The following is a 26756-nucleotide window of genomic DNA, read 5'->3' on the forward strand; positions in this document are numbered from 1 at the left end:
TGATGGACAAACCTATAGGCCTGTACGTATGATATCTATGCACAAGGATGCTAGCTAGTTTCAAGTGTATAGGCATTAACATGCATTGGTGTCTGGTTCATCGGTAGCATGGTAAAGAATGACACTGTCAGGTCAAGCTGAGTGTGTCCTGTGCTCCTGGTAAAACACTGAACTTGTATGGTCCACAGGCTCTGATAACATGGAATACCAGTTTGCTGTGAACAACGACACCACAGAGTACCATGTGAAGGAGCTACTGCCACACACAACCTATACCTTCTACGTGGTGGCCTACTCCCCCATGGGAGCCAGCCGCCCGTCACTGCCCGTCACCGTGGAGATGCTGGAGGACGGTGAGTAGGCATGAAGACCAAAGACCTCACTTCTCAAAGGAAAATAACAGTGACACAGTTAGATCTAATGCATCTATATGACAGCCTACATGAGTCATCATACACTTGAGGATAAATAGAACGTATGACACGGTCAATTTTAATACAACCTATTTTATACATGAATGACGCACCAAAGTAGATATTGTTGCCCGATAATGTAATGAATAAAGTGGTATAGTGGCCTGTAGAATAGTATGGGGGATGTGTGGATACTAACAGTGTCCTTGTACCTGATCTGACATGATCTACTCCCCAGTGCCCCTCCAGAGTATATGATAGGCTACTTAAGTCAACAGACACTAGCTGTAATGCAAACTACAGTGCATTCAGAAAGTATTCAGACCCCTTGACCTTTTCCACATTTTGTTACATTACAGCCTTGTTCTAAAATGGATGAAATTATTTTTTCCCCTCATCAATATACACACAATACCCCATAACGACAAAGTGAAAACAGGTTTTTAGAATTTTTTGCACATTTATTAAAAATAAAAAACAGAAATATCTTATTTACGTAAGTATTCAGACCCTTTGCTATGAGACTCGAAATTGAGCTCAGGTGCATCCTGTTTCCATTGATCACCCTTGAGATGTTTCTACAACTTGATTGGAGTCCACCTGTGGTAAATTCAATTCATTGGACATGATTTGGAAAGGCGCACACCTGTCTATATAAGGTCCCAGAGTTGACAGTGCATGTCAGAGCAAAAACTAAGCCATGTGGTCGAAGGAATTGTCCGTTGAGCTCCGAGACAGGATTGTGTTGAGGCACAGATCTGGGGAAGGATACCAAAAAATGTCTGCAGCATTGAAGGTCCTCAAGAACACAGTCGCCTCCATCATTCTTAAATGGAAGGAGTTTGGAACCACCAAGATTCTTCCTATAGCTGGCCGCCCGGCCAAACTGAGCAATCGCGGGAGAAGGGCCTTGGTCAGGGAAGTGACCAAGAACCCGATGGTCACTCTGACAGAGCTCCAGATTTCCTCTGTGGAGATGGGAGAACCTTCCAGAAGGACAACTTCACCAATCAGGCCTTTATGGTAGTGGGCAGACGGAAGCCACTCCTCAGTAAAAGGCACATGACATCCCGCTTGGAGTTTGCCAAAAGGCACCTAAAGGACTCTCAGACCATGAGAAACAAAATTCTCTGGTCTGAGGAAACCAAGATTGAACTCTTTGGCCTGAATGCCAAGTGTCACGTCTGGAGGAAACCTGGCACCATCCCTACGGTGAAGCATGGTGGTGGCAGCATCATGCTGTGGGGATGTTTCTCAGCGGCAGGGACTGGGAGACTAGTCAGGATCGAGGGAAAGATGAACGGAGCAAAGTACAGAGAGATACTTGATGAAAACCTGCTCCAAAGCGCTCAGAACCTCAGACTGGGGCGAAGTTCACCTTCCAACAGGACAACAACACTAAGCACACAGCCAAGACAACGCAGGAGTGGCTTCGGGACAAGTCTCTGAATGTCCTTGAGTGGCCCAGCCAGAGCCCAGACTTGAACCCGATCGAACAACTCTGGGGAGACCTGAAAATGGCTGTGCAGCAACGTTCCCCATCCAACCTGACAGAGCTTGAGAGGATCTGCAGAGAAGAATGGGAGAAACTCCCCAAATACAGGTGTGCCAAGCTTGTAGCGTCATACCCAAGAAGACTCGAGGCTGATATCGCTGCCAAAGGTGTTTCAACAAAGTACTGAGTAAAGGTTCTGAATACTTATGTAAATGTGATATTTCAGTTTTTTATGTTTAATAAATTTGCTAAAATTCCTAAAAACCTGTTTTTGCTTTGTCATTATGGGGTATTGTGTGTAGATTGATGAGGGGGGGAAAATAATTTAATCAATTTTAGAATAATGCTGTAACATAACAAAATGTGGAAAAAGTCAAGGGGTCTGAATACTTTCCGAATGCACTGTATATGATACATGAATGATGCCCCAAAGTAGTTATCGTTTCCTGTCAACTATGTGATTCTACTGGGTTGTTAAGTGATAATGTGATGAATAAAGTGGTTGACCTATACGTATAGCCTTGATTATATGTTCAATGTATGGATACTAAGAATGTCCTGCCATGCTCTACCCCACAGTACCCAGTGCCCCTCCACAGCTGTCCCTGCTCAGCACCTCCCCTACAGACATCAGAGTGATGTGGCTGCCCCTGTCCTCCCAGCACAGCAGAGGAGCTGTCACCCGCTACCGCATCGACTACTGCAAACTGGAACAGGGTGAGCACAGCGCCATCTACTGGCACGGATGCCACAGGACTACACTGCTGTCCTGTATTATTACAACGCTGTCCTGTATTAGAATGTGGTGGTACATGTGTTCATGTTTCAGTAAGGCACAAACCCAAATCAGTGCATGATTTATGCAACCATAAAGCATCGACATCTAAAGTTAGGATTCCTGTAGTAGCGTAGGATGTTAATTATGCCTGAATGTGTGCCTGTTTGTGTGCTTACATCTATGTTTATGCCCTGTTGGCATGTATATCAGTATGCAACAACAGAGAGACAGACAGGCAGTAGTTGTTGGGGAGTGTGTCCTGAATGACTACAAAAGACTCTTAAACTCAGTCAAACACATTTTGGCTCAAAGAACAACTGTGGATTCTAAGCATTAAGTATTGAAGAGTGACTTGTGGTATAAGCCCAAAGCATAAAGTGTTCTATGTTCTATCCATGGTATATAAGGAGTCATCGGGTCTTGCATAATAAGTGTGGCATACCAGGAGGTTTGGTCAAGACGTTTACACAGATCAGACATGGACAGAATTGTATTAGCTCGGTTTCAATGGTGTTTATTTAAATAATAAACAAAGAGAAAATAATAGGTCTCCTCCAGGAGACCTCCTCCGGGATACCGTCTTCTGGGCTCCGGTGTCTTGCTGTATCCTGTAGGGAACAAAACCGAGCTCCCTCCGTTATCTCTGGTACTGAGCACGAATATATGGGAGTAACCTCTCTTCCCCACCCACATGTGCTGACCTTCTGGCAGCTTTATGGGACTCATCCAGCTGGTGAGCAATCAGCCCCTTGATTACTCACCAACCACAATCAGCTCCAATTAGTCCTGGCCGGAGAGCCCGTCGAGACCTGCCCCGTCCAGCAGAGGGAGCCATCGCTGCGTGATGTAGACTCGACGAGTGTCCCCCTGGTGGCGAACCTGCGGTACGCCACCCCCCCTAGCTCTGACGGGGAGGGGGCTGTCGTCAATGTGACGTATGTCTCCCTTCTCAATAGGGCATCCGCGTTCCCATGCTTCGCCCCGACCTGTGCCCAACAGAAAAAGAGAAGCGTTGAAGGGACAAGAACCACCTGGTGACCCGATCATTTTTGGCCCTTCCCCTGGCCATCCAGACCAGGGGAGCATGGTCTGTGACCAGGGTGAAGTGGGTGCACAACAGGTAATACTTGAGAATGTCTAGCGCCCACTTCACCGCTAGACACTCTTTCTCGACAATCTAGTACTTTTTTTCTCTGGGTATTAGCTTTCGGCTTATGTACATGATGGGGTGCCCCTCCCCATCGTGTACCTGGGACAGGACGGCCCCTAGTCCCGTGTCGAATGCGTCCGTCTGGACCAACATCGGTCCCTGGAAATTGGGCGTTACGAGAATCGGATGAGAGCACAGTGCTTCCTTCAGGCGGCTGAACGGCGCTTCGGTCTCGCCCGTCCATTTCACTGTTTTCGGGAGGCGGGCCCTGGTTAGATCGGTAAGGGGGAGGCTATAGCCACAAAGTTGGGGATAAACAGGCTGTAGTATCCTGCCAGTCCCAGGAAGGACTCGACCTGTGTCTTGGTGCGTGGTACAGCCAGTCACGTACCGCGTGGACCTTCCTCTCTTGGGGCTTGACGTTCCCCTGTCCGATCAAATACCCCAGGTACTCCACCTCCTCGAACCCTAGCTTGCATTTCTTGGGGTTCGCTGTCAACCCGGCTTGTCTGAGCGTGTCCAGCACCGCCTGGAGGCGCGTTCAGTGCTCTTGGCTGTGGATGATGATATCATCCAAATAGGCCGCTGCATACTGTTGTTGGGATCGGAGGACTCGGTCCATTAGGCGCTGGAACGTGGGCGGGGTTCCGTGGAGACTGAATGGGAGCACCCGGTACTGATATAAGCCGTCCGTTGTCAAAAACGCTGTCTTCTCCCGGGAGGAGTCTGCCAACGGTACCAGACAATATCCTTTGGTCAGGTCGAGGGTGCTGATGTATCGGGCCTTTCCCAATCGGTTGATGAGCTCATCCACCCTTGGCATAGGTTAGGCGTCGAACAAGCTGATGTTCACACACAGGAAGTCATTACAGAAGCACAGGCCACCGTCCAGTTTGGGCACCAACACGATGGGGCTGCACCATGCACTGTGGGACTCTTTGATCACCCACATCCTCAGCACGGTCTTCCTTCGGGCCTCGGGGATCCGGTATGGCCTCTTTCGTACCGTTTCCCTGGGCCGGGTGTGGACGTGGTGTTCAATGAGGGTCGTGCGGCCCGGCTTCCCGGAGAACACCGCCGTGTTCCGATCAACGAGCTCCCGGAGCGTTTGCTTCTGGGCTGGGTCGAGGTCCTCATTACTCGGGACCACCTCTGGTACCTTTGGTGTCCTGGGTCCCGACCATCACACGGCCAAGGCTGTCCTCTCGTGCCACCTCTTCAATAGGTTCACATGGTACATTTGTTGGGGTTTCCGTCTCCCCGACTGCCGTACGCCCTATGGATGGATTCCAGCTTCTCTATCACCTCGTACGGCCCGTGCCATGTTGCCAGGAACTTACTTTCTGCCGTGGGGATTAAGACCAGCACTTTGTCTCCCACCTGGAATTCTCGGGGCTGGGTTCCCCAATTGTAGACCTGGGCTTGGGCGCGTGGGCCTTCTCCATATGTTCCCTTACCACTGGCCATATGGCTGTCATCCGCTCCCTCATCGTCTCCACGTGTTCTACCATGCTGCTTAAGGGGGTCGGCTGGGCTTCCCACACCTCCTTGGTGAGGTCCAGTATGCCGCATGGCCTCCTCCTGTAGAGGAGTTCGAATGGGGAAAACCCAGTGGATGACTGGGGCACTTCTCGGACCGAGACCATTAGGTGGGGTAGTAGCTGGTCCCAGTTCTTCCCGTCCTGCTCGATGACCTTCCGCAGCATTTGTTTGAGCGTTTTATTGAACCCCTCAACGAGCCCATCCGGCATCCCCTCGGACTCCGACTCCGGACCCGTAGATACGGGGTATGTCAACCATTTGCTTCCGGGCCATGCAGGCGATGGGCCACGAACCTCCAGTCGTGGACCAGTTGGGCTCGATGGGCCTAGGCTGTACCCGTAGCGGCTGAGTATCTCCCGTTTGAGACCGTTGTAGTAAGCCGCCTGTTCGTCGTTAAGGTCACAAATACGCCTTTTGGGCATTCCCGGACAGGAACAGGGCCAGCAGACTTGCCCACTTAGGCCTTGGCCATCCTTCCCGTAGCGCTGTCCGTTCAAACGTGCAGAGGTATGTTTCGATGTCGTCGACCTCTGTTAGCTTGATTAAAAACTGGTTTGGATGCGATTCAGTAGGCGTTCCTCCTTGCAGCTTCCTGATTTCCTCAACGAGGCGGACATTTTGTAGCCGCTGTTCCTCCAGCGTTCTTTCCTGAACCGTCTGTTTTGCTTGTTAGGCCCGAACGAACTGAGGCTATCAACTCGTTTATGCTGATGCTGCGTACCCTGATCTGACCACGTTATCAGAATGCCCGCATCCTCCACCACTTGTGGCAGACCAGGGGGTTTGGTCAAGACGTTTACACAGATCAGACACGGACAGAATTGTATTAGCTCGGTTTAAAGGGTGTTTATTTAAATAATAAACAAAGAGAAAAGAATAGGTCTCTTCCAGGAGACCTCCTCCGGGATACCGTCTTCTGGGCTCCGGTGTCTTGCTGTATCCTGTGGGGAACAAAACCGAGCTCCCTCCATTATCTCTGGGACTGCGCACAACTATATGGGAGTAACCTCTCTTCCCCAGTCCCCACCCCCATGTGCTGCCCTTCTGGCAGCTTTATGGGACTCGTCCAGCTGGTGAGCAATCAGCCCCTTGATTACTCACCAACCACAATCAGCCCCAATTAGTCCTGGCCGGAGAGCCCGTTGAGACCTGGCACGTCCAGCAGAGGGAGCCATCGTCGCGTGATGTAGACTCCGTCTGTCACCAGGCCTCGACGAGTCTCCCCCTGGTGGCTAACCTGCGGTACGCCACATAAGATAATGGATAATGGTGATAGTATGCCATGAGTGGCCTTGCATGAAGATGGGCTGCATCTAATGTGTGTGTATGTGTGTGTTTCCTGCAGTGGACAATGTGTTGTCTGTGGAGGTGGGGGGGAATGAGACTCAGCTTACCTTGCGGGAGCTGCAGCCTAACCAGGCCTATCGACTGCGGATGGCAGCGGGAACGAGAGCAGGCTTTGGTGTGCCATCTGAGTGGGCTCAGCACCACACCCCAGACCACTTTAACCACAGCATGGGTGAGACCTCTCTCTCTTTCCCTCTTTCTCTCTCTCTCTCACACACACACAAACACACCCTTCAACTTTGGCATCAATAGCCTACACTATGTGAAAGTATCCACCACAATCAGTGACCTGACCCGGTATGGTCCTTATTTTATTTAACCTTTATTTATCCAGGTAATCTCAATGAGATCAAATCTATTTTTCAAGAGAGACCTAGGTCCAATCAAGACAGCAGCAGGGGGGAACAAAGTTTCAGACACATCTCAGGCATACAGTAATAACTTAAAGACAGAAGCACACCATAAACAAATTATAGATGTAGACAAATAGATATCCATATATATTATTATTATCCTTGTCCAAAGAGCAGCCTTCACTTTCCCATTATCATCCTATAACTGTAACCATACTAGCACTGAAAAGAACACTGCAGCCTTTCATTCAAGCTGACTGTTCATGGCTGGGCAATGTCAGGTTGTGTATACACCTTCTCCTACACATTTGCATCAGCCATACAATTGCTCTCCATTCAGGAGCAAGGCAACGCGGCTGACTCTGTGCCTCTTACAATGTGTGTGTGTGTGTGTGTGTGTGTGTGTGTCTGAGGTTCTTGGGAAAGGCAGAAGATTAATTTCTAAGAAATAGACAGAAATCTATACAATCCTTTTCTATTGAGTGACTGAGCTCTCACAAATTCCCTTAATGCACACGAGAAGAAAATCTGTTAATGCACACAATAAGAAAATCTCACTGAATAGGACCTCATTGTCAGTTCATGTGGATTACTGGAAGCTGCTGAGGGGAGGACGGCTCATAATAATGTCTGGAATAGAATAAATGGAATGGTATTAAAACGCATAGAAAACATGTGTTTGATGTGTTCGATACCATTTCATTAATTACTATAAGCCATTACTATTACTGTAAGCCCGTCCTCCCCACTTAATGTGGCACCTGTTCTAGTTACAGGTCTATATAATTACATGATTTACTGTTATAGCCATTAGGAGATTGGTAAATTGAGTTGGTAAAATAAATCAATGTCTGGATCTTGTTTTCTTGAATCATGTTATGAGCGCTAGTAATGTTATTTCACGCAGGCTCCTTGTTTGCTTTTCGGTCTTTCCCAGTGATCTTTGCTCCCACAGAGCTGAAGGTTAGGGCCAAAATGAACTCCCTCCATGTCACATGGCAACCCCCGCCCAATCACACGCAGATCTCCGGCTACAAGCTATTTTGCAGGGAGGTGGTTGGTGAGGATCTGACCAATGGGGAGGCTCATCCTGAGAGGGAGAGGGTCAGGAGGATGGAGGCCCATACCATCAAGCTCCGTAAGAGAATCAAACATCATGAGGTCACTAGTCTGGGTGAGTCTGGGATGTTCACATGCCAATGTTGTTTAAATCACTTTCTACTGCTACAGGTGATATTATTTGTATGGAAAAATTTGACTATTAATAATATGTTTGGAACTCGTGGTCATTATGCCAGGCTTTCTTGTGGTTATGTATAATTTGGTGTGTTTATGTGTTGAGATACATTTCTATATATTTATGTGTGTGTGTCAGTTCCTGACAGACTATATGAAGTGAAGGTGTGGGCCTTCAATAAGCAGACGGATGGCTATGCTGCAGGATGGAAGGGCAGGACGGAGAAGGCACATGGCAAAGGTCTGTCTATTTATCGGTGTGTGTGTCTCTGTGTGTGTGCGTGCGAGTTTGTGTGTCAGTGTGTCTGTCTGTCAGTGTTAGAGTTAAAGAAAGTCTGTACAATACCAATATTTGTGTATAAACTGTCTGTGTGTGTGTTTTTACAGCGCCCCCTAAGGGGAACCCCCCTCCACTGCCCCCCAGCAGCATCAAGGCTACAGCCAACAGCTCCACATCCATCTGGTTGCGCTGGGAGAAACCTCGCTTCAGCAACGTCCGCATCATCAACTACACTGTACGCTGTAGCCCGGCCGGCATCAGAAACGCATCGCTTGTGTCCTACTACACCAGGTCAGTCAGGGACCATCACCACCCCAAACTGGACCTGGGTCACACACAGGATAATTGAAGAGATATCCAGCCTCTCTTGGAGGAAAATGGAAGTTCCAAAAATGGAAGTTCGATCAGATTAAAGAAGCGCTTTTTATGAAATGTAATATTTCTTCCAGAATGGCTAAATCGATGTTCAGGTTATGAATGGAAGAAAGGATGTGTCCCATTTGTGACTCTTCATTCATTCATTAATTTTTTCTCTCCCAAACGTGTTTTGCAGCTCTGCTCAGGAGATCCTCTTGGGGGCGCTAAAACCCTACACCCGCTACGAGCTGGCTGTGCAGTCCAATGGAGTAGACGTGGTTGGTCCCTTCAGCGGCACCGTGGAGGAGTCCACTCTCACTGACAGTAAGTCTCTACTCTTCTCATCAGTGTAGTGGAAAAATCTATGCATCAGTGTAACATATAGGTGGATGTTTGTATTCAATATGCTCTGTCGCTCACTTTCTCTTCCTCTGTGTGGGTGTTTTTTGTTTCTGACAGTGGTGTGTAGTTGGTTGGTGTATGTGTGTGTGTGTGTGTTTTTGTTTTACTATCCTTGTGGGTGCCATAAGTCCTATATAGTAAAACAAGGAAAATTTGGACCAGTGGGGAGATTTTGACGGTCCCCACAAGGAAAAATTATATTTTAGGCTTAGGGGTTAGGTTTAGGGTTAGGGTTACAATTAGGGTTACAATTAAGGTTGGTGTTAGGGTTAGGGGTTACGGTTAGGGTTAGGAGTTAGGGTTAGGTTAGTTTTAGGGGTTTGGGGTTAAGGTTAGGGTTATGGTTAGGTTAAGGTTAGAGTTAGATGTAGGGTTAGGGTAAATGGGATTTTGGATGGGAATCAATTATTTGGTCCCCACAAGGATAGCAATACAAAACTCTGTGTGTGTGTGTGTGTGTGTGTGAGAGAGAGAGAGAGAGAGAGAGAGAGAGAGAGAGAGAGAGAGAGAGAGAGAGAGATAGAGGGAGTCTGAGCAAGTGTGATTGAGGCAGGTTAACAGAGAAGGGATTAATCTTTAGCGGCGTAGGGAGATAATTGGCTGTAATTAAATGTCCAGATGGAAGTGGCCCTTGTGTTGGCCAAGAGCTGTCTGGGACAGGGCCCGTCAATCAGCTCAGCCAAGTGGTGTCAGGGAGGGGCCAGGGACGAGTGCTGATCTAGGATCAAGTCCTCTCTGTCCATATAATCTTATTCATTACGATCTAAAAGGTCAAACTGATCCTAGATCAGCATTGAGACACTTTGTGAATACTGGCCAGGAGGGGCCAGCAGGGGATTCGTTACCAGGGCAACGAAGAAGGGGTCTTTGGTTTGACACAGCAGGGGTAGCTGCCTGCCGGACCCCATACTACCGCCCTCTGTCACCTGAGACCCAGCCCCAGTCCCTGCCCTCTGCCCCCCCTCTATGACCAGGTGGCAAGGGTACCTTGTCCCAAAGGGGTGGCACACCTGTCCCAGTCAACCGCACAAAGCCTGTGTGGCCAGCCCGCTGTGGTGCTTTATTTCTGGGGTGTAATTACTGACTTCACCCCCTGTGTCCCCAGTACCCTCCACCCCCCCAGCGGAGCTGCAGCTCAGTGCCTTGGACTCCTCCTCTGTGTTGGTGAACTGGCGCCCCCCTGTGGAGCCCAATGGCGTCATCATCAGCTACAGGATCCTATACACCATCAACCTCAGCCAGCCTGAGCATCTGTGGAACAACCTCTCCCAAGATGGTGGGTGGCTGAAACTGCTGCTGTTGCGAGGAACTGTGTGGGTGATATAAGTGGATGCAAATGTGACTGTTAATGTTAATGACTGTGACTGTTAATGACTCACACACACTCGCTCTCTCTCTCTCTCTCTCCCCCTCTCAGGGACCATCATGAGTGCTGAGGTAACAGGGCTGTCTAGTGGGTCACAATACTTCTTTAAGATGGGGGCGTCCACTGAGGTGGGGGTGGGGCCTTATTCCCCAGTGAAGGATGTGCACACTCCTCCCAAGAAATATGGTGAGTGGGTCTACTGTCTACACATTCTGTGATGGTGTGTGTGTGTTTGTGTGTGTGCGTCATCACTTACATAAGTATCTCTCAACACTCTCAATCACACACACACACACACACACACACACACACACACACACACACACATACACACACACACACACACACATAGTCCTTTAAAGTAGTTAATCCATCCCTGTCAGTGGGAGAGAGAGAAGCCTGCAGGAGACAGTCACTTTGGGGAGCCTGTGTAATTTCTCTCCTCACTCTCTGGCCAGCTGAGGTGAATATTAAAGGGGAGTATTAAAGGGGTGACCACAGCAGCCGCTGCACCCAGAGAGCTCTGTGAATCAACTTCATATCTGACTTTGAGAAGCAGAAGAGCTGTGGATGAAACCTTATCGATAACCACAGTGAAGGGGCCTGTGACAGAGCGGCTCGTTCTACAAGGGCAGGGAAAAAGAAAGCTAGATATGTGCACACTGTTGAATGCTCCTGCAGTTTAATTGGGCTTCTCGAAGAGACCTCCATCAATCATCATCTATTTGTAGCCCAATGACACTTTGTCCATCAGAGAATAATGAACCCAACAGCTAAACTTGAGAATCTAGAAGCAAGCCAGGAGAGAGCTCCATTCAGAAACTAAAGGTCACAATATTGTAACTAGGGGAGTCCATCCTCCTCTGGTTGGCACAGGGCATTAGCTGAAACCACTGAGACGTAGAAAGACAGTGTAAGAAGACTGAGTAGCAGGTTTATTCTGGTCCTGCAGAGTTCGCCCCATATTGGGCTCCATCAGTCTTGCCAATAGTAAATGCAATGTGAATGAGGGCGACGTGGTTGGTGGGCGAGCGAGAGTAGACCGAGCACCATCTGTCCTCTCTCCACTCTGCTGCCAGATAGACAGCCATTTTCCCAAGCTCAGTTAATATCTCCCTCCCTGGAAGTGTGAATTGGTTCCTTCATGGTCCGCTGAATTGATTGAGAGGTGACAGAATGGGTTTCATCGTACTGCATATACAGTATGTTATCATCCATCCTCCCACTTACCTTCTGTTCTCTAACTGTGTCCTGTGCTGACAGGTTTAAACACTCATCCAGTATCTTGTCTGCTTTCTCTCCCCTTTCCTGCATGCCTTCCTGGGCTGTTCTCTGTTCTCTATAGAGCTGGACATCCATGCAGTGACAGGCATCATAGTTGGTGTGTGTCTGGGGCTGCTCAGCATTCTCCTTTGTATGTGTGTCAGCTTCCGCAACGGCAAGGCCAGGTAAGAAGGGGCCACTTGAAAGCAAATTACTGTGTCTATTTTAGTATGTCTACTTCAGTATGTACGTCTAGGATTTTAGGATCATTAAGCTTTCACTGGCATTGTAAGATTTAAGGGAAGGTGTGTGTGTGAAGCTGCAGCTGCAGAGAGACAGACAGGCAGATGTTGGGGAGTGTATCCTGAAAGACAGAGCACCACAGATGGCTGCTCTTGGTCTATTGTGAAGCTGTGCGATTAATGAGCAGGAAAGAATATGAAATATCATGTTTCCCTGCATTGGGTTTGGCAGGGTGTGCAGTAAACTGATTTAAATAGAAGTGGAGGATTTGGAGATGTTTTGTATAGCTACAGTATTAGGGTGACTTTTGTGTTAGACCCAGGGGGGGTCCATGTCTTCATGCTGCACATTTGACATTTCAGATTTGAATATTTTTGAATAATTTTGCATTAATACGGAACCATTATTATTACTGTCTGTTTAGCTCAACTGTTTGAATTTCAGTGTGTACTATAGTGAATCCAGCTAGCCATCACAATTTGAGATGGTGCGACAATATTTTGTTCATCTTACTGTTATAGTTTTAATGACTGCCTATGACAATGCATTCCTCATATTTGTTTTTAAAGGGATACTTCGGGATGTTGGCAATAAGGCCTTCCTTTATCTACTTCCCCAGAGGCAGATGAAATCATGGATAACATTTTTATGTCTCTTTGTCCAGTATGAAGGAAGTTAGAGACGGTTTTGTGTTAGCGCAATGACTGGAAGTCTATGGGTATCTGCTAGCATGCTAGTATATACCCATAGACTTCCAGGCATTGCGCTAACGCTAGTTAGCATTGGCTTGAGAAACTACCTCCAACTTCCTTCATACTGGACACATAGACATAAAAATGGTATCCACAAGTTCATCTGACTCTGGGGACGTAGATAAAGGGCCAAAATCCTGAAGTATTCCTATAAAAACGACAATTGTTTAATGATCATCCTTGTATTTATACTGTGCTCTGAGTTGAGACCATGTGCAGTGAGTTAACCCTAACCCCTAACCAGTGTCCCTCCTCTGTGCTGTGTAACCAGAGAGGTGTCTGGGGGGCTGGACTCCACAGCTCTGCCCCCACAGTACCGTCGTGGGGGTAGGTCTGTACCCACCATGGTGCCAGAATGCAGTGATTGCCATGAGCTAGAGACCCTGATGCCCCTGGGCAGCCTGGACCATGACCATGACCCCGCCCAACCCCTCACAGAGCCCACTGAGGAGCACAGCCTCATGGGTAATGTAGGAGTAGGGGACGATGCCCTAGGAGCTGAGCTCAAGGTGAGTAGTCAGGACACAACTACAAATGCAGCACTTAGTGTGACAAATATAGTACTTTTCAAGGTTACTTGTGTAAGTGAGGAACCGGTTGTCTTCGTTTGGTTCAGTCGTGTTTTTCTTCTGACTTTGTCATTCTCCAGGCTGCTTGGAATGGGTCAGTTAGTCGTAACTGGGCCAACCGGATCACCAGATACAGGGATACCATCACAGAGGACTCTCCAACTCTCAACAATGGAACTCTGGACATGGCCAAAACAGAGAATGGCAAGGTATGTGAGCAGAGTTTGTGTGTATGTGTGTATTTGTGTGTTTGTGTGCGTGTGTAAAAGAATAAGAGGTAGATGGGGTAGAGAGTGGTTTGTGTGTGAGCGTAGTTTGTGTGTGTGTGCGAGTGTGCGTGTAGAAGAGCAGTAAGAGAGAGTTGGTGTGGAGGTAGAGTGGTTTGTGTGAAAGCTGAACAGGAAGTAATGAAACAGTGAACGAGGGACTAATAACAAATAACAACAAATAATAACAAAGATAGCTAATAATGTAAGCATACTGTGTCCATAATAAGTATATAGGTTGTATGTTGGGAGCTTTTGGGAAAGAGCACAGTTAGAAAGATATGGCATTTAGAAGCAAACCGGATGGACATCATGAAAATGATCGGAGAGGTTGAGAGTAGAAGAAGTTCAGGAGCAAAAAAATAAATAAATATATATATATATATATATATATATATATATATAGATAGATATAGAATTATTGTAAAATTAACTCTGTCCATAAGGTGTAGATAGTAAGTATAGACCGGAAGTAGAGGCCTGGGCGTTGTTGTTCACTAATTTACTCCAAGTAGGGAAAGGATGGTGGGGTTGAAAAGTAATAAAGGGGAATATATATATAAAAAATAAAAATAAACATGGGGGATTGGAAGTGATGCAGACAATTACATTGATAGAAGATACAATCTATCTGCAATATTAAGCTGATCCATCCCCCCAAAAAAATAAAAATAAAATAAATAAATAAATAAACAGTGAACGAGGTATCAGGATGACGTATAGCTAATTAGAACGTGACACTCTGGCTGAAAACTAAATGAGCCGCTTGATCATGCATCTGATAAATGAATTACTCTGCCACTGTTAAGGCGCTCTCATACCCTTCAAAAGTGTGGGAGTGGAGAGCTATAATTAATCTATAATGAATCCCTAATTTATTTTGCAGTCACGCCACATACCACCACTGCTCTATTTTGCTGGTGACATTTAAATCGTATTCTCAATGATTTAATTTAGACAATGGTATGCAGTTCAGAAAGCTGGATAGCATAGCAAGAAATAATGACTGTGTTATATTGTATTATGGCTGCCTTTCTGTTATGATTGACACCACTGCTGTAAGGTCATTTACAGTTGTATGTTAATACAGAACAACAGGAGTAAAAACACACTGCCTTGTAGGACTCCACTGTTACATGGGCTGACTGTATGAAATTAAAGAATGAAATGTCTGCTAACTGTGTGTGTGTGTGTGTGTGTGTGGTGTGTTTCAGGGCGACCCTGAGGACCGACTGGGCTCCTCCCTGTGCAGCAGTAACCAGGTGGAGGCAGAGGTAATAGTTCACTCTGAGCTGTCCGACCTGGAGAAGGAGCAGCAGGAGGCGCAGAGTGACGGGGAGGAGGACTCTCAGGCCACCAGGGGGCCCTCACTGTCCGAGGCATCTTACTCCCCAGTCAGACAGCCTGCCCAGGCACCACAACATCCACGAGAGCCAGTCAGACAGCCTGCCCAGGAACCACAATATCCAGGGGAGCCAGTCAGACAGCCTGCCCAGGCACCACAACATCTAGGGGAGCCAGTCAGACAGCCTGCCCAGGCACCACAACATCCAGGGGAGCCAGTCAGACAGCCTGCCCAGGCACCACAACATCCAGGGGAGCCAGTCAGACAGCCTGCCAAGGCACCACAACATCCAGGGGAGCCAGTCAGACAGCCTGCCCAGGAACCACAATATCCAGGGGAGCCAGTCAGACAGCCTGCCCAGGCACCACAACATCTAGGGGAGCCAGTCAGACAGCCTGCCAAGGCACCACAACATCCAGGGGAGCCAGTCAGACAGCCTGCCCAGGCACCACAACATCCAGGGGAGCCAGTCAGACAGCCTGCCCAGGCACCACAACATCCAGGGGAGCCAGTCAGACAGCCTGCCCAGGCACCACAACATCTAGGGGAGCCAGTCAGACAGCCTGCCAAGGCACCACAACATCCAGGGGAGCCAGTCAGACAGCCTGCCCAGGCACCACAACATCCAGGGGAGCCAGTCAGACAGCCTGCCCAGGCACCACAACGTCCATCACAAGGGGAGGAGTCCCTAGAGACACAACCCCTGCCCAAGGTCCCATCCGGCCCTGTCCTGGAGCCAGTGTCCAATCACAATGGGCAGCCAGAGGGCATGGTTGGGGGCATGATGGGCGTGGCAGTCCAACTGACTGTAGATGTGGGGCGGCACCCAGGAATGGGGCTAACCAACGGCTTCCACTCCACCAAGCCCCTGCGGCCGGGGCAGGAGACCCTGGGGAACGGGGACTCCAGACACTGCCCTGCTCCCCCGTCCCCCTCTCCTTTTGTCAGCGCCGGCCTTGTCCACTCTAACTCAGCAGCGCACAGCTACCTGTGCCCTTAGCAAGAGGAGAAACAAACCCCCACACCAAGACTAGTTGGAATTCTTTCTTTTTCTCATCCATGATGAATCAAAGGATTTTTTTAAAAGCGCCTCAGTATCTGATTTTCTTCTTCCTGGCTCGGTTTTATAGGTACTTTGAATCCATTGTTTTATATGTGTATATATACAGTATATATTTTTAGTGCTAGTATGTATGGGTATTCATTTTGTTGCATAGCAGCAGTATGTTAGTCTGGCCTTACTCTGTACTTTGCTACAGGCTCCTATTACAGACGTACGACGACGGAAGCATATTGTAGAAAGGAGGCTATTCCTTTTTTCATAAGCCTTGACCTGTTGGACCTGTTGGACTCTGAGAATGAGCGTGGGTGTGTGGTACATCAGGACCGACCTTTGGTTAACTGATTATGGTGGAGAGGCTCTTGATTCAGCACCACGGATGAAGATAGAGCAGAACCATGACCATGTGGCCCTTTCACTCTCACCCTGGCTCCTTTCAAATGACTGAGCTGTTCCTATTGGCTTCACTGTATGGATGCTGCCTGCCCCAGCACCAGGAAAGAAGCCTTATATTTACACACTCTGAGAGTGCAGACCTCCTGTCTCTCTCTCCAACCTCCTGCTGTCTCAGGATCCACACACACACAAATGCAAACACACACACACACACACACACATTCCCTGACTGGAGCTTGTGGGTCTCAGGTGCCTAATATTTTAGGCGCATTTTTAACCTCTGTATATTTATATAGATGATTATATTCAATAAAAATAGGACAAATATGTTGAAAATGAAGAAAAAGGAAAATAAATGAGGCAATTGAAGAAAATATGAAGGAACCGCATACAGTACATGTAGTTGATATAGGTTGCATTATTTTGGGGGGAGGACTAGATGAGACGTGTACTGTAATCTTATAGCAGTGGTCTCTTGGTTTTGCTCCCAGTCAACAGCACTACCTCATTTCTTTACAGGATGGTTTGTTGGTGATTTTAATAGTGTCGTGCAGATAGGTGCAACTTTTAGAATCCGTTTTTTAACTGTTTGATTCAATACTTTCATGAATAACTGCCTATCCTCTTCTTTCTGTGTACATCAATGTGTATTACATTTACATTTTACATTTCCATTTTAGTCATTTAGCAGACCTACAGGAAATGACACGTATGGTACATAACGGCCTGTCTCAGATCTCTGTTTATTGCCCTTTTCCTCTTAATCAGTTGTTCCATTAGATCTGGGTTTCCAACTGTCGTCACTCCCCCCAATGTTACATCTACTTTGGATGGGAGCAGAAAAACATTTTTTATTTACCAATTACCTCAAATCACTTTTCACCTTAGGTAAATAATGCAGCAGTTTAGTTACCAGGCCTACTATATGGTAGCCTGTTACTAGACCTACTACAAATGAACAAGCCTCCATCAGGAGGCCTCACCCTTTGTGATGTCATCTCACTCATCCTTTCTCAGCTGTGTCTGAGCTCCTCCCTCTGCAGGTGAGAGGGGGATGGAAATTTCATAGAGAAATAGACCTAGAAACCACTTCTATTTTCAGCCATATTTCCAGTCTTTCTTTGTACTTTTGACACTCGCAAGCCTGAGGTCTTTCACAATACCGCATGTAAAGTCTACACCACTTTGAACTTTTTTCACATTTTGTTGCGTTACAAAGTGGAATTAAAATTGATCTAATTGTCTTTTTTGTATACTCTGTAATTTCAGTGGAAGAAAACGTTTTTTAAAGATTCATGAAAAATAAAACACGAATATACCTTGATTAGGTATTCACCCTCCTGAGTCAATACATGTTAGAAACACCTTTGGCAGCGATTACAGCTGTGAGTCTTCTTGGGTAAATCTCATAAGAGCTTTGCATACCTGTATTGTGCAATATTTGCCCATTATTCTTTTTACAATTCTTCAAGCTCTGTCAAGGTGTTGGGGATCATGGCTAGACAGCAACTTTCAAGTCTTGCCAAAAAATGTTCATGCAGATTTATGTCAAAACTGTAACTTGGCCACTCAGGAACATTCACTGTCTTCTTGGTAAGCAACTCCAGTGTAGATTTGGCTTTGTGTTATAGGTTATTGTCCTGCTGAAAGGTGAATTCCTCTCCAGGTGTTTTGTGTAAAGCAGACTGAAGCAGGTTTTCCCCTAGGATTTTGCCAGTGCTTAGCTCCATCCGTTTTCTTTTCATCCTGAAAAACTCCCCAGTCTTTGCCGATGGCAAGCTTACCCATACCATGATGCAGCCACCACCATGCAGTTACTCAGTGATGTGATGTGTTGTGTTGGATTTGGCCCAATCATAAGGCTTTGTATTTAGGCCAAAAAGTCTATTCATTTTGCCGTGTTTTTTTGCAGTATTACTTTAGTGCCTTGTTGCATACATATGCATGTTATGGAATATTTGTATTCTGTATATTTGTATTCTTCTTTTCACTCTGTCATTTAGGTCATTATTGTGGAGTCACTACAATGTTGTTGATCCATCCTCAGTTTTCTCCCATCACATCCATTGAACTCTGTAACTGTTTTAAAATCACCTTATGACCTAATGGTGACATCCCTAAGCAGTTTCCTTCCTGTCCTGCAGCTCAGTTCAGAAGGAAGACTGCGTCTTTGATGTCTCTGGGTGATTTAATACATCATCCACAGCATAATTATTGACTTTGCTTAAAGAGATATTCAATGTCTGATTTGTTATTGTTACCCATCTACCAATCACTGCCTTTTTTTATGAGGCTTTCCAAAAGCACACCTGGTCTTTGTAGTTGAATCTGTGCTTGAAATTCATAACTTGGATTAATTTCCATGTGTCCTACCTTACAAAAAGTATGTCAACCCCTATTATTTCACACAGAGCGAGTCCATATAACTTATTATGTGATTTGTTAAGACAAATTTTACTTCTGAACTACTTTAGGCTTGCCTAAACAAAGGGGGTGAATACTTATGCAACAACTATATTTTAGTTATTTAATTTTTATTAATTTATAAACATACCATTTTCTTTTCACTTTCACATTATGGAGTATTTTGTGTAGATCAATGACAAGATAAATACAATTAAATCTACTTCAATCCCACTTTGTAACGCAACAAAATGTGAAAACAGTTCAGGGGGGTGTAGACTTTATATTGGCACTGTAAATAATCCTTCTGACAAACACTGATACTCTATTTCGTATTACCATCATGTTTTAATTTCTTCCTTTATAGCATTTTTAAACAAGGATTATTTAAACTTTTTATGGACGCTTACATTTCTTACACTTACCTTTGTGTACCCTAACAAAATATTTTTTTATTCAAAATAGTCTCTCCACACAAGGACAAGAATATCTCGTCATACTTTGTGTGAGGCTTTTTGTCTAAATTATAGTATACCTATATCAAAGACTACACAGGTATACTGGGCCTGTTGTAAACGTGGCCCAAGACATTGAGTCTTATGGTCTGTCAGGAGAATGAGGCCTCAGCTAGTCTAGATAGGTGCTAGAACTCAGAGGCATATAGAAGATCCTCATAACTAAAGCATTCCAGTTTTATACTTTGAACAGACCTCACTCAGGATCAGGCATGCTCAAACTTTCTCTAAGCAAAATAATGTCCATTTTGTGTTCTCATCTGACAACCCTTAAATGCATTGAAAACCCCATAAATTCTCAGTTGCGTACACTACATGCACTTGTTCTGGCTTTTTTTTCTCAAGACATATCCTTCTGGTCTATTGGGAACAATAGATCAGCACTTTGTTCCTCTGCAGCATGATCTTCAGGAAAACTTTCTCAGTCCATCTATAATCTATACAATTAGTCCAGTCATTATGGACACAAAATTCCTTTTAGAAATGGATCATTGTGCTCTGATTAACTCATTCAGGTTTATTTAGTCAGTTACATTTTGATGAAAGTGTCCACCCAATACAATATTTAGTAGGACTGAGTGTACAGTATAACTACCAATATCTATTTTAGACTGAGTGTAGCTGTGAGAAGGTGATTGTTTACAGCTAATTATAATATCACAAGCATACAGCATATTGTATCTTTGTAACATTAGAGAAGGTGTTACATGTTCTTTACTCACATTTCTACTGAAGCGTCTGTTTTTAATATACACATCTTGTAGTGTCAATCTTAGCTCGGTTTCAAACTCTTACTCAAGGGGCACCTATTGCAGCGGCTTTGTGTGGTCTGTTGAAAACAGCCAACATTGAAGACATAAAACCGCCTCCAGCATAAGGAATGTGTGCTCTCACTGAAGAAGTTCAGTTAGTTATTTTTACTATTTCCTTCTAACTAAATATCTTACAGTACATAGTGTTCCTTAGTGTAAGCATCTTTGCCCAGAGTAAGCAGATATGATGCTCAATGTAGTAATATCTTGCTCTAATTTGATCAAATATGCACATTAGTTCAATAGCGGGATCCTATCTTTTTTATAGAAGTTTTATCAATAGAATACCTCATTTTGTTGGTTAATTGTTCATTTAATGAAAATCATTACGAATAAAGAAATTATGTTTATGAGAATCCTTTTGTGGGAGCCAAGCTTGCAGAAGATTACGTAATACATTACACTGATTGTCTTGTCTTACCTCAGCTGGAAATATCACTTGTTGTAGTGGATTTCTTTTTGACTCTAAGCATAAACCCTTGAGTGGTGAGTGGATGCAGGTGCAGGACAGGGAGGTAAGGGGAGGAGGGTGAAGGCAAGTAGGGGTGAGGTTAGGGAAAGTAGTGCAGGGAAACCCCTGTGATATCAGTGCCAAGAAGAGTGGAGTTGTGGAGCTGTGATTGATTGTTGAAGAGGAATGTCTCCCTGCAGGTCTTACCTCTCAGTGCAGACATTTCTGTAGAATACTGGTCTTTACTGTTCTCTACTCAGGTGGCCTGTCTTTGCATAAAACTGTAGAGGAACATGCCAGCATGTACAGTATACCCGACTCTGAAGCATGTCATTGGTGGTCAAAAAAAACCTCACCACTTGTCCTCCTGAAAAACACCAAACAAACGCTGATACACAGATTTGGATAAAAGTTTCTGCAAAATGGCATATATTATTTTGCTTTTAGTTTTGTAAAACAATAATAATAATCGAAACAATGTATTCTGGCTCTGTGTCCTCTCTGGTGCTTTGTGGTGAGCTACCTTGTCCAGTGATGTCACATTTGTGCATTCTTCTTCTTCTACTTCTTAACCAGCTGAAATGTGCTTTATCCAGAATGTCCAAGCATAGAGACCCTGGTCTTGTGCCACCAGCTGAACTCTGCAGTCTTTTTTTACAGTACATGATTTTGATTGTGTCGTATGTATGCAACCTCTTTCACGTCATACTCACTTGCGATATCATCATCAACTCTTGTTGTTGGAGCACTTCTTGTGAATTAGCACTTATATTATCTTCATATGTGTATGTGTGCAGTGTCTTGAAAAAGCGTTTGCATTGTAAAAGTAGGAATAACATGTTGCCGGTGGTATCACTGCGTGAGAGAGGCAGTAGACGGTGTCTAGTCGGTGCTACATTACGTACGTCGGGCAGTGCTCTGATGCTCTTCTCTCGCTCTCACACAGTGTCGTCTCAGCCATCATCGCTGATTAACACACCTGTCCACTGCTGAACACCTGTCCATCAATACACATGGCCCCTTCCCTGTTGGCATCAGCTTTGCACAGTAATATGTCTTCCCCTTTTTATGCATTCCAGCATTGGTTTTATTAAAGTGTTATGGAAGTTGGGGCCATGGCAACTTCAGACTGTCAGTCTCAAAAATGTCATGAAGTGCAATTTAACTTGGTCTTTAAAAATGAGAGGATGTTTGGAGCCATAAATCCCTGATGAAACCTTTCGTTTTGGAGGTGGCTGTAACACCGCTGAGTGTACAAAACATTAGGATCACCATCCTATTATTGAGTTGCACCCCTTTTGGCTGGATGTCCTTTGGGTGGTGGACTATTCTTGATACACATAGGAAACTGTTGATCGTGAAAAAAAAACAGCAGCATTGCAGTTCTTGACACACTCAAACCAGTGCGCCTGGCACCTACTACCATACCCTGTTCAAAGGCACTTAAATATTTTGTCTTGCCCATTCACCCTCTGAATGGCACCCATACACAATCCATGTCTCAATTGTCTCAAGTCTTAAAATTCCTTCTTTAACCTGTCTCCTCCCCTTCATCTACACTGATTGAAGTGGATTTAACAAGTGACATCAATAGGAGATCATAGCTTTCACCTGGATTCACCTGGTCAGTCTAACTCATGGAAAGAGCATGTTTTGTATACTCAGTGTACATATGGCTGGTCAAAGTGGTGGACATGGATGAGAAGTAATCTTGTTTTTTTAGAAGTTTATCCACACTGTGTTACCATCTGTGAACTTGTCAAACTCACAGCAACTCAAGATGTCTGAGCAAACTACTACAACATCTTAATAAAGAGATTAGGATAACTGAGCAAAGATTTGTCTGACTGTTTCTAACCCTTCGTTGACCACCTTCTGATAATCTTTGGTCTTGATGTTTCACTAATATTACAGTCACCCATGAACAACCATGCATGGATACTTATGGACATGGAGAGCTCTGCCTTGACTGTTCTTGGTTCTCTGTTCTCTGTGTAACCGGTGTCAGTGCCCAGCTAGCACATAAGATCAGGTGTGGCATCAACGGGCGCGGCCAACACACCTGAACACACTTAACAAGATAGAGGATAGAGAGAGTTTTGTTGACACTGAGAATGGAATGTATGTTTTTAAATAACATTCTTAGAAAGTTCTTTGAACTTTACTGTTTTCTTGTGGTTTTTATGGAAAGTTTTCTTAATGTTCTGAGAACATGACTTTAAATAGAACAATGAGGAAACCTGCAGAAAACATTATACTGAAGTACTGAAATTCCCACAGAAGAACATTGTTTCTTAAGGTTCTCTGAACGTTTTGAGAACATTACTTTAAATAGAATCATGAGGAAGCCTGTAAGAAACGTTATGCTGAAGTATTCAAATTCCCACAGTATTCAAATTTGACATTCAAAATAACCATAGGACAACCACGCTCTCACCAAGCTCTAAGAAACATTTGGTTCTCAGAATGTTATTGAGTGCTTGTTTCCTTTTAAATGGGGTCTGTTTGAATAGACTAAATTGAACAGCTTTGTATGAGTAAAAAAAAAACATGGCATGCTAGCTCCATCCTTGTCACGCCCTGACTCAGGGGATTCTTATATGTTGAGTCAGGGTGTGAATGTTCTATGTTGTATTTTCTATGTTTGTGATCTAGGTTGTAGTTCTATGTTTGGCCGGGTGTGTTTCCCAATCAGAGGCAGCTGTCGCTCGTTGTCTCTGATTGGGGAGCATACTTAGGCAGCCTATTGGCATTCATAGGTTGTGGGATCTTGTTCCGTGTTTAGGCTAGTTTTGTGTTCAGCCTTTGGACTTCACGTTTCGTTGGTTTGTTGTTTTGTTAGTGTGTTAATCGTTGTAATAAACATGTACGCATTTCACGCTGCGCCTTGGTCTGACCCGTCCTTAAACGAACGTGACAGAAGATCCCACCAAACACGGACCAAGCAGCGTGCCCAGGAGCAAACACCCTGGACACAGGTGGGGAAGATTTGGTCTTGGGAGGAGATATTTGCGGGAAAAGCACCCTGGGCGAAGAAGGAAGCCCAGGCAGGAGAGGAGCAACGACAACACAGAAGCCGGCCGAAGAGGAGGCCCGAGAAGCAGCCCCAATAAAACATTTTGGGGGGGGGCTAAAGGGGTGGTCGGGGAGCGAGAGAGAAGAGCCCCTACCACTGCACCCGATGGGTTTCCAGATTGATTCCCTACAACCATGGGAAGAAGAGTGGGAACAGTTCTATACGGAGGAGTCGGAGGATGACGACGACGATGAGTTTCTGTTCCCTAACTCGTGGGGGCTCCAGGAGGAGTCCTCACTGGAGGAGGAGTGCCGAGAGAGAGAGAAGGATCTGCAGGGTAAGAGAGGAGGCCACCACATTACGGGGGCTGATAGATAGAATAGAGCGGGAGAGATCCAGTCAAGAGGAGGCACTGCAGGAGGCTCATAGGGAGAAGGAGGAAGTAGAGGCATGGAGAGAGGAGCTGGTTAGGCAGCAGAAGGAGCGGGGGTTAATAAAGGAACCCAGTCCTGCTCCCCGCTCCAAGCCAGTGGTGCGTGTTCCCAGTCCGGTCCGGCCCGTTCCTGCTCCCCGCACCAAGCCAGTGGTGCGTGTCGTCAGCCCGGTACGGCCCGTTCCTGCTCCTCGCACCAAGCCAGTGGTGCGTGTTCCCAGTCTGGCCCGGCCTGTTCCTGCTCCCCGCACCAACCTAGTGGTGCGTGTCGCCAGTCCGGCCTGTTCCTGCTCCCCGCACCAAGCCAGTGGTGCGTGTTCCCAGTCCGGCCTGTTCCTGCTCCTCGCACCAAGCCAGTGGTGCGTGTTCCCAGTCCGGCCCAGCCTGTTCCTGTTCCTCGTACCAAGCCAGTGGTGCGTGTTCCCAGTCCGGCCCGGCCCGTTCCTGCTCCGCGCACCAAGCCAGTGGCTACGGGTATTTAGGAAAAGGAGGGAGAAATAACAGAGAATATTATGAAGGACTTCCTGCATACAGCGCTACAAATCCCACTCGAGGCTGTCGATAAAATCCAACTCGAACGTGTACACCGTTTCGGAAAAAGAGGACAGAAATATGAGCGCCCAATCGTTGCCAAATTTGCTTTTTTTAAGGATAAAGCAATGGTTAAAAGCCTAGGGAAAAGACTTGCTGGTACGAAAATAGGCATGAATGATCAGTTCCCGAGGGAGATTGCAGAAAGGCGCAAAGTTCTGTATCCAATCTTCAAGGGAAACAGATTAAAAGGGAAACGTGTTGCACTCGTGGTGGATAAACTGTATATCGACAACCAAATGTTCAGAGACACAAAGATTACTCCATGGCTATTCTAAAAGTTGTAATAGAGGAGTCGAATAATGGAGCACCCAATACTAGCAATGATAGGGATTGTAATATTAAAGAACATTTATAGTAAGTATAGTATTTTATAAAAGGATAAAACGATATAACAAGAAAAGATAACAAGCAGAATAATACATATTTAAATACAAATAATTAGAACATGGCTTTTTTGGCGGGCGGTTGTTGTTTTGGCGGATGGTTGTTGTAGTTGGACCTGTGTTCTCTCTGGCGTCCTTTTCCCCTTGCGGCAGGTGTGGATGCGGGTGCGTTTGCACACTCGGCCCATTTCTACCGCAGTCAACCATGTGGTGTGCATTTTTGTGTTTGAAAAGGTGCGGCTTTAAGTGAGTGAGAGGGGAAATGGTTGCATATCCCAGAGCCGACGGGGGTCTATGAGCAGGGGTAGTGAGAGAGAGCTTTCAATTTTGTGTAGATGAGGGATATACATTTTTAAATATAGTATACATCTAATCTAATTTTTTATTGTCCTATCATGATGGAAAGATCCCTAACCCTATATCGTGGACACTCACCTGAGCGACCCATACACCAAAGAGAAGTTCCCATCTCTTTTATGGACCTGCTGTGAGTATGCAGCCTAAACAGAGAAATAAATGCGGTCAGAGACCTACTTGAGCAGCACCGCCCCCTCAAGATTCTGAGCCTGCCTGGCAGGGTTGGTCCTACAAAGCCAGAGCCCCCTGATGGGAGAGCATTATATACAAGGAAATTCTCAAAGCTGCTAATGAGAATCTTGACGACCTTTTACCTAGCCGGTGGGGATTCCGGTCGGGTACCCCCACCCAGGTAGTGGCAGTGCTGGCAACACTGGCTGCAGTAACCCATGGGGAGGGGGTCACACTTGGACAATCAGAGAGGGGGTTTATCATTGTGGCACAGGTGGCACAAAATAATCAATGGTCTGACTGCACGGAGATGCTTGGGAAAATGGTTACAACAGGGGATCCGCGTGTTTGTGTCTCAGGTGAAGAGGGTGGATCTGATCTCCATCACCTAGGACTTGACATAGATTAAGTAGATTAATCAAATCTCACATTGTTGTCAATTTCTGCTCAATCTGCATGCTTTCTCAATCAGCTTTAACTGTATGTGCACTCGTAAATCAGGTCCTTTCTTGAGTTGGGCTCTGGGATATAACAGCCGTTGAGTATCTGATTTTATGATGGATTGTGGAGGAGGGGGGTTGAGTGTGTTGGAGTATGTGAGTATGTGCGTGTGTGTTTGTCCGGCATCTGTTGTGGGGGGGTGGGGATGTTGGGGAGGGGGTATGGGATGGACCATGGGAATTATTTGCTAGGATAATAATTGCTTGTCAATAAATTAAATGTAATACAATGGCAATCCGGGTTATATGTTAAAATCCTAACAATGGATTAATTATATTACGCATATTAATTAATAATGATGGAAAATAGGATATGCATATTTTTTTTTTAATAGTTATATATATAGAGAGAGAGAGGTGACAGCATTGGAAATGCTTTTGGCGGTTAATCTGCTTCTGTTTTGTGGGTGGCACTGTGTGCTGTTTTCGATGGATGGGTCCTGGCCTCTCGGGGCCTTAGGGATCCGGAGGGACGTGGGTGGGATGCTGATCACTGGGATGACGGCTC

The 26756-nt window shown here is 45.8% G+C and overlaps 1 protein-coding gene across 2 annotated transcripts in view; it reads left to right on the forward strand.

The window, feature by feature from the left end:
* Positions 1-17937, forward strand: part of LOC121582906 (immunoglobulin superfamily DCC subclass member 4-like) — a 59502-nt gene extending 41565 nt beyond the window's left edge. The window contains exons 8-21 of one of the 2 annotated variants that reach the window (XM_045225268.1): positions 189-353; positions 2488-2625; positions 6724-6897; positions 8016-8252; positions 8454-8555; positions 8702-8885; positions 9148-9275; positions 10459-10629; positions 10771-10905; positions 12065-12167; positions 13249-13486; positions 13627-13755; positions 15027-15266; positions 15477-17937. In XM_045225268.1, coding sequence (XP_045081203.1) covers positions 189-353; positions 2488-2625; positions 6724-6897; positions 8016-8252; positions 8454-8555; positions 8702-8885; positions 9148-9275; positions 10459-10629; positions 10771-10905; positions 12065-12167; positions 13249-13486; positions 13627-13755; positions 15027-15266; positions 15477-16157 — 2825 coding nt within the window. In that variant the 3' untranslated portion in view covers positions 16158-17937. Of the gene's footprint in view, positions 1-188; positions 354-2487; positions 2626-6723; positions 6898-8015; positions 8253-8453; positions 8556-8701; positions 8886-9147; positions 9276-10458; positions 10630-10770; positions 10906-12064; positions 12168-13248; positions 13487-13626; positions 13756-15026 lie in introns of both variants that reach the window. The other variant, XM_045225267.1, reaches the window with a different exon arrangement.
* The last annotated feature ends 8819 nt before the right edge of the window (positions 17938-26756 follow it).

The sequence above is a fragment of the Coregonus clupeaformis genome, chromosome 15, assembly GCF_020615455.1.
Source record: "Coregonus clupeaformis isolate EN_2021a chromosome 15, ASM2061545v1, whole genome shotgun sequence".
NCBI classification, from domain to species: domain Eukaryota; kingdom Metazoa; phylum Chordata; class Actinopteri; order Salmoniformes; family Salmonidae; genus Coregonus; species Coregonus clupeaformis.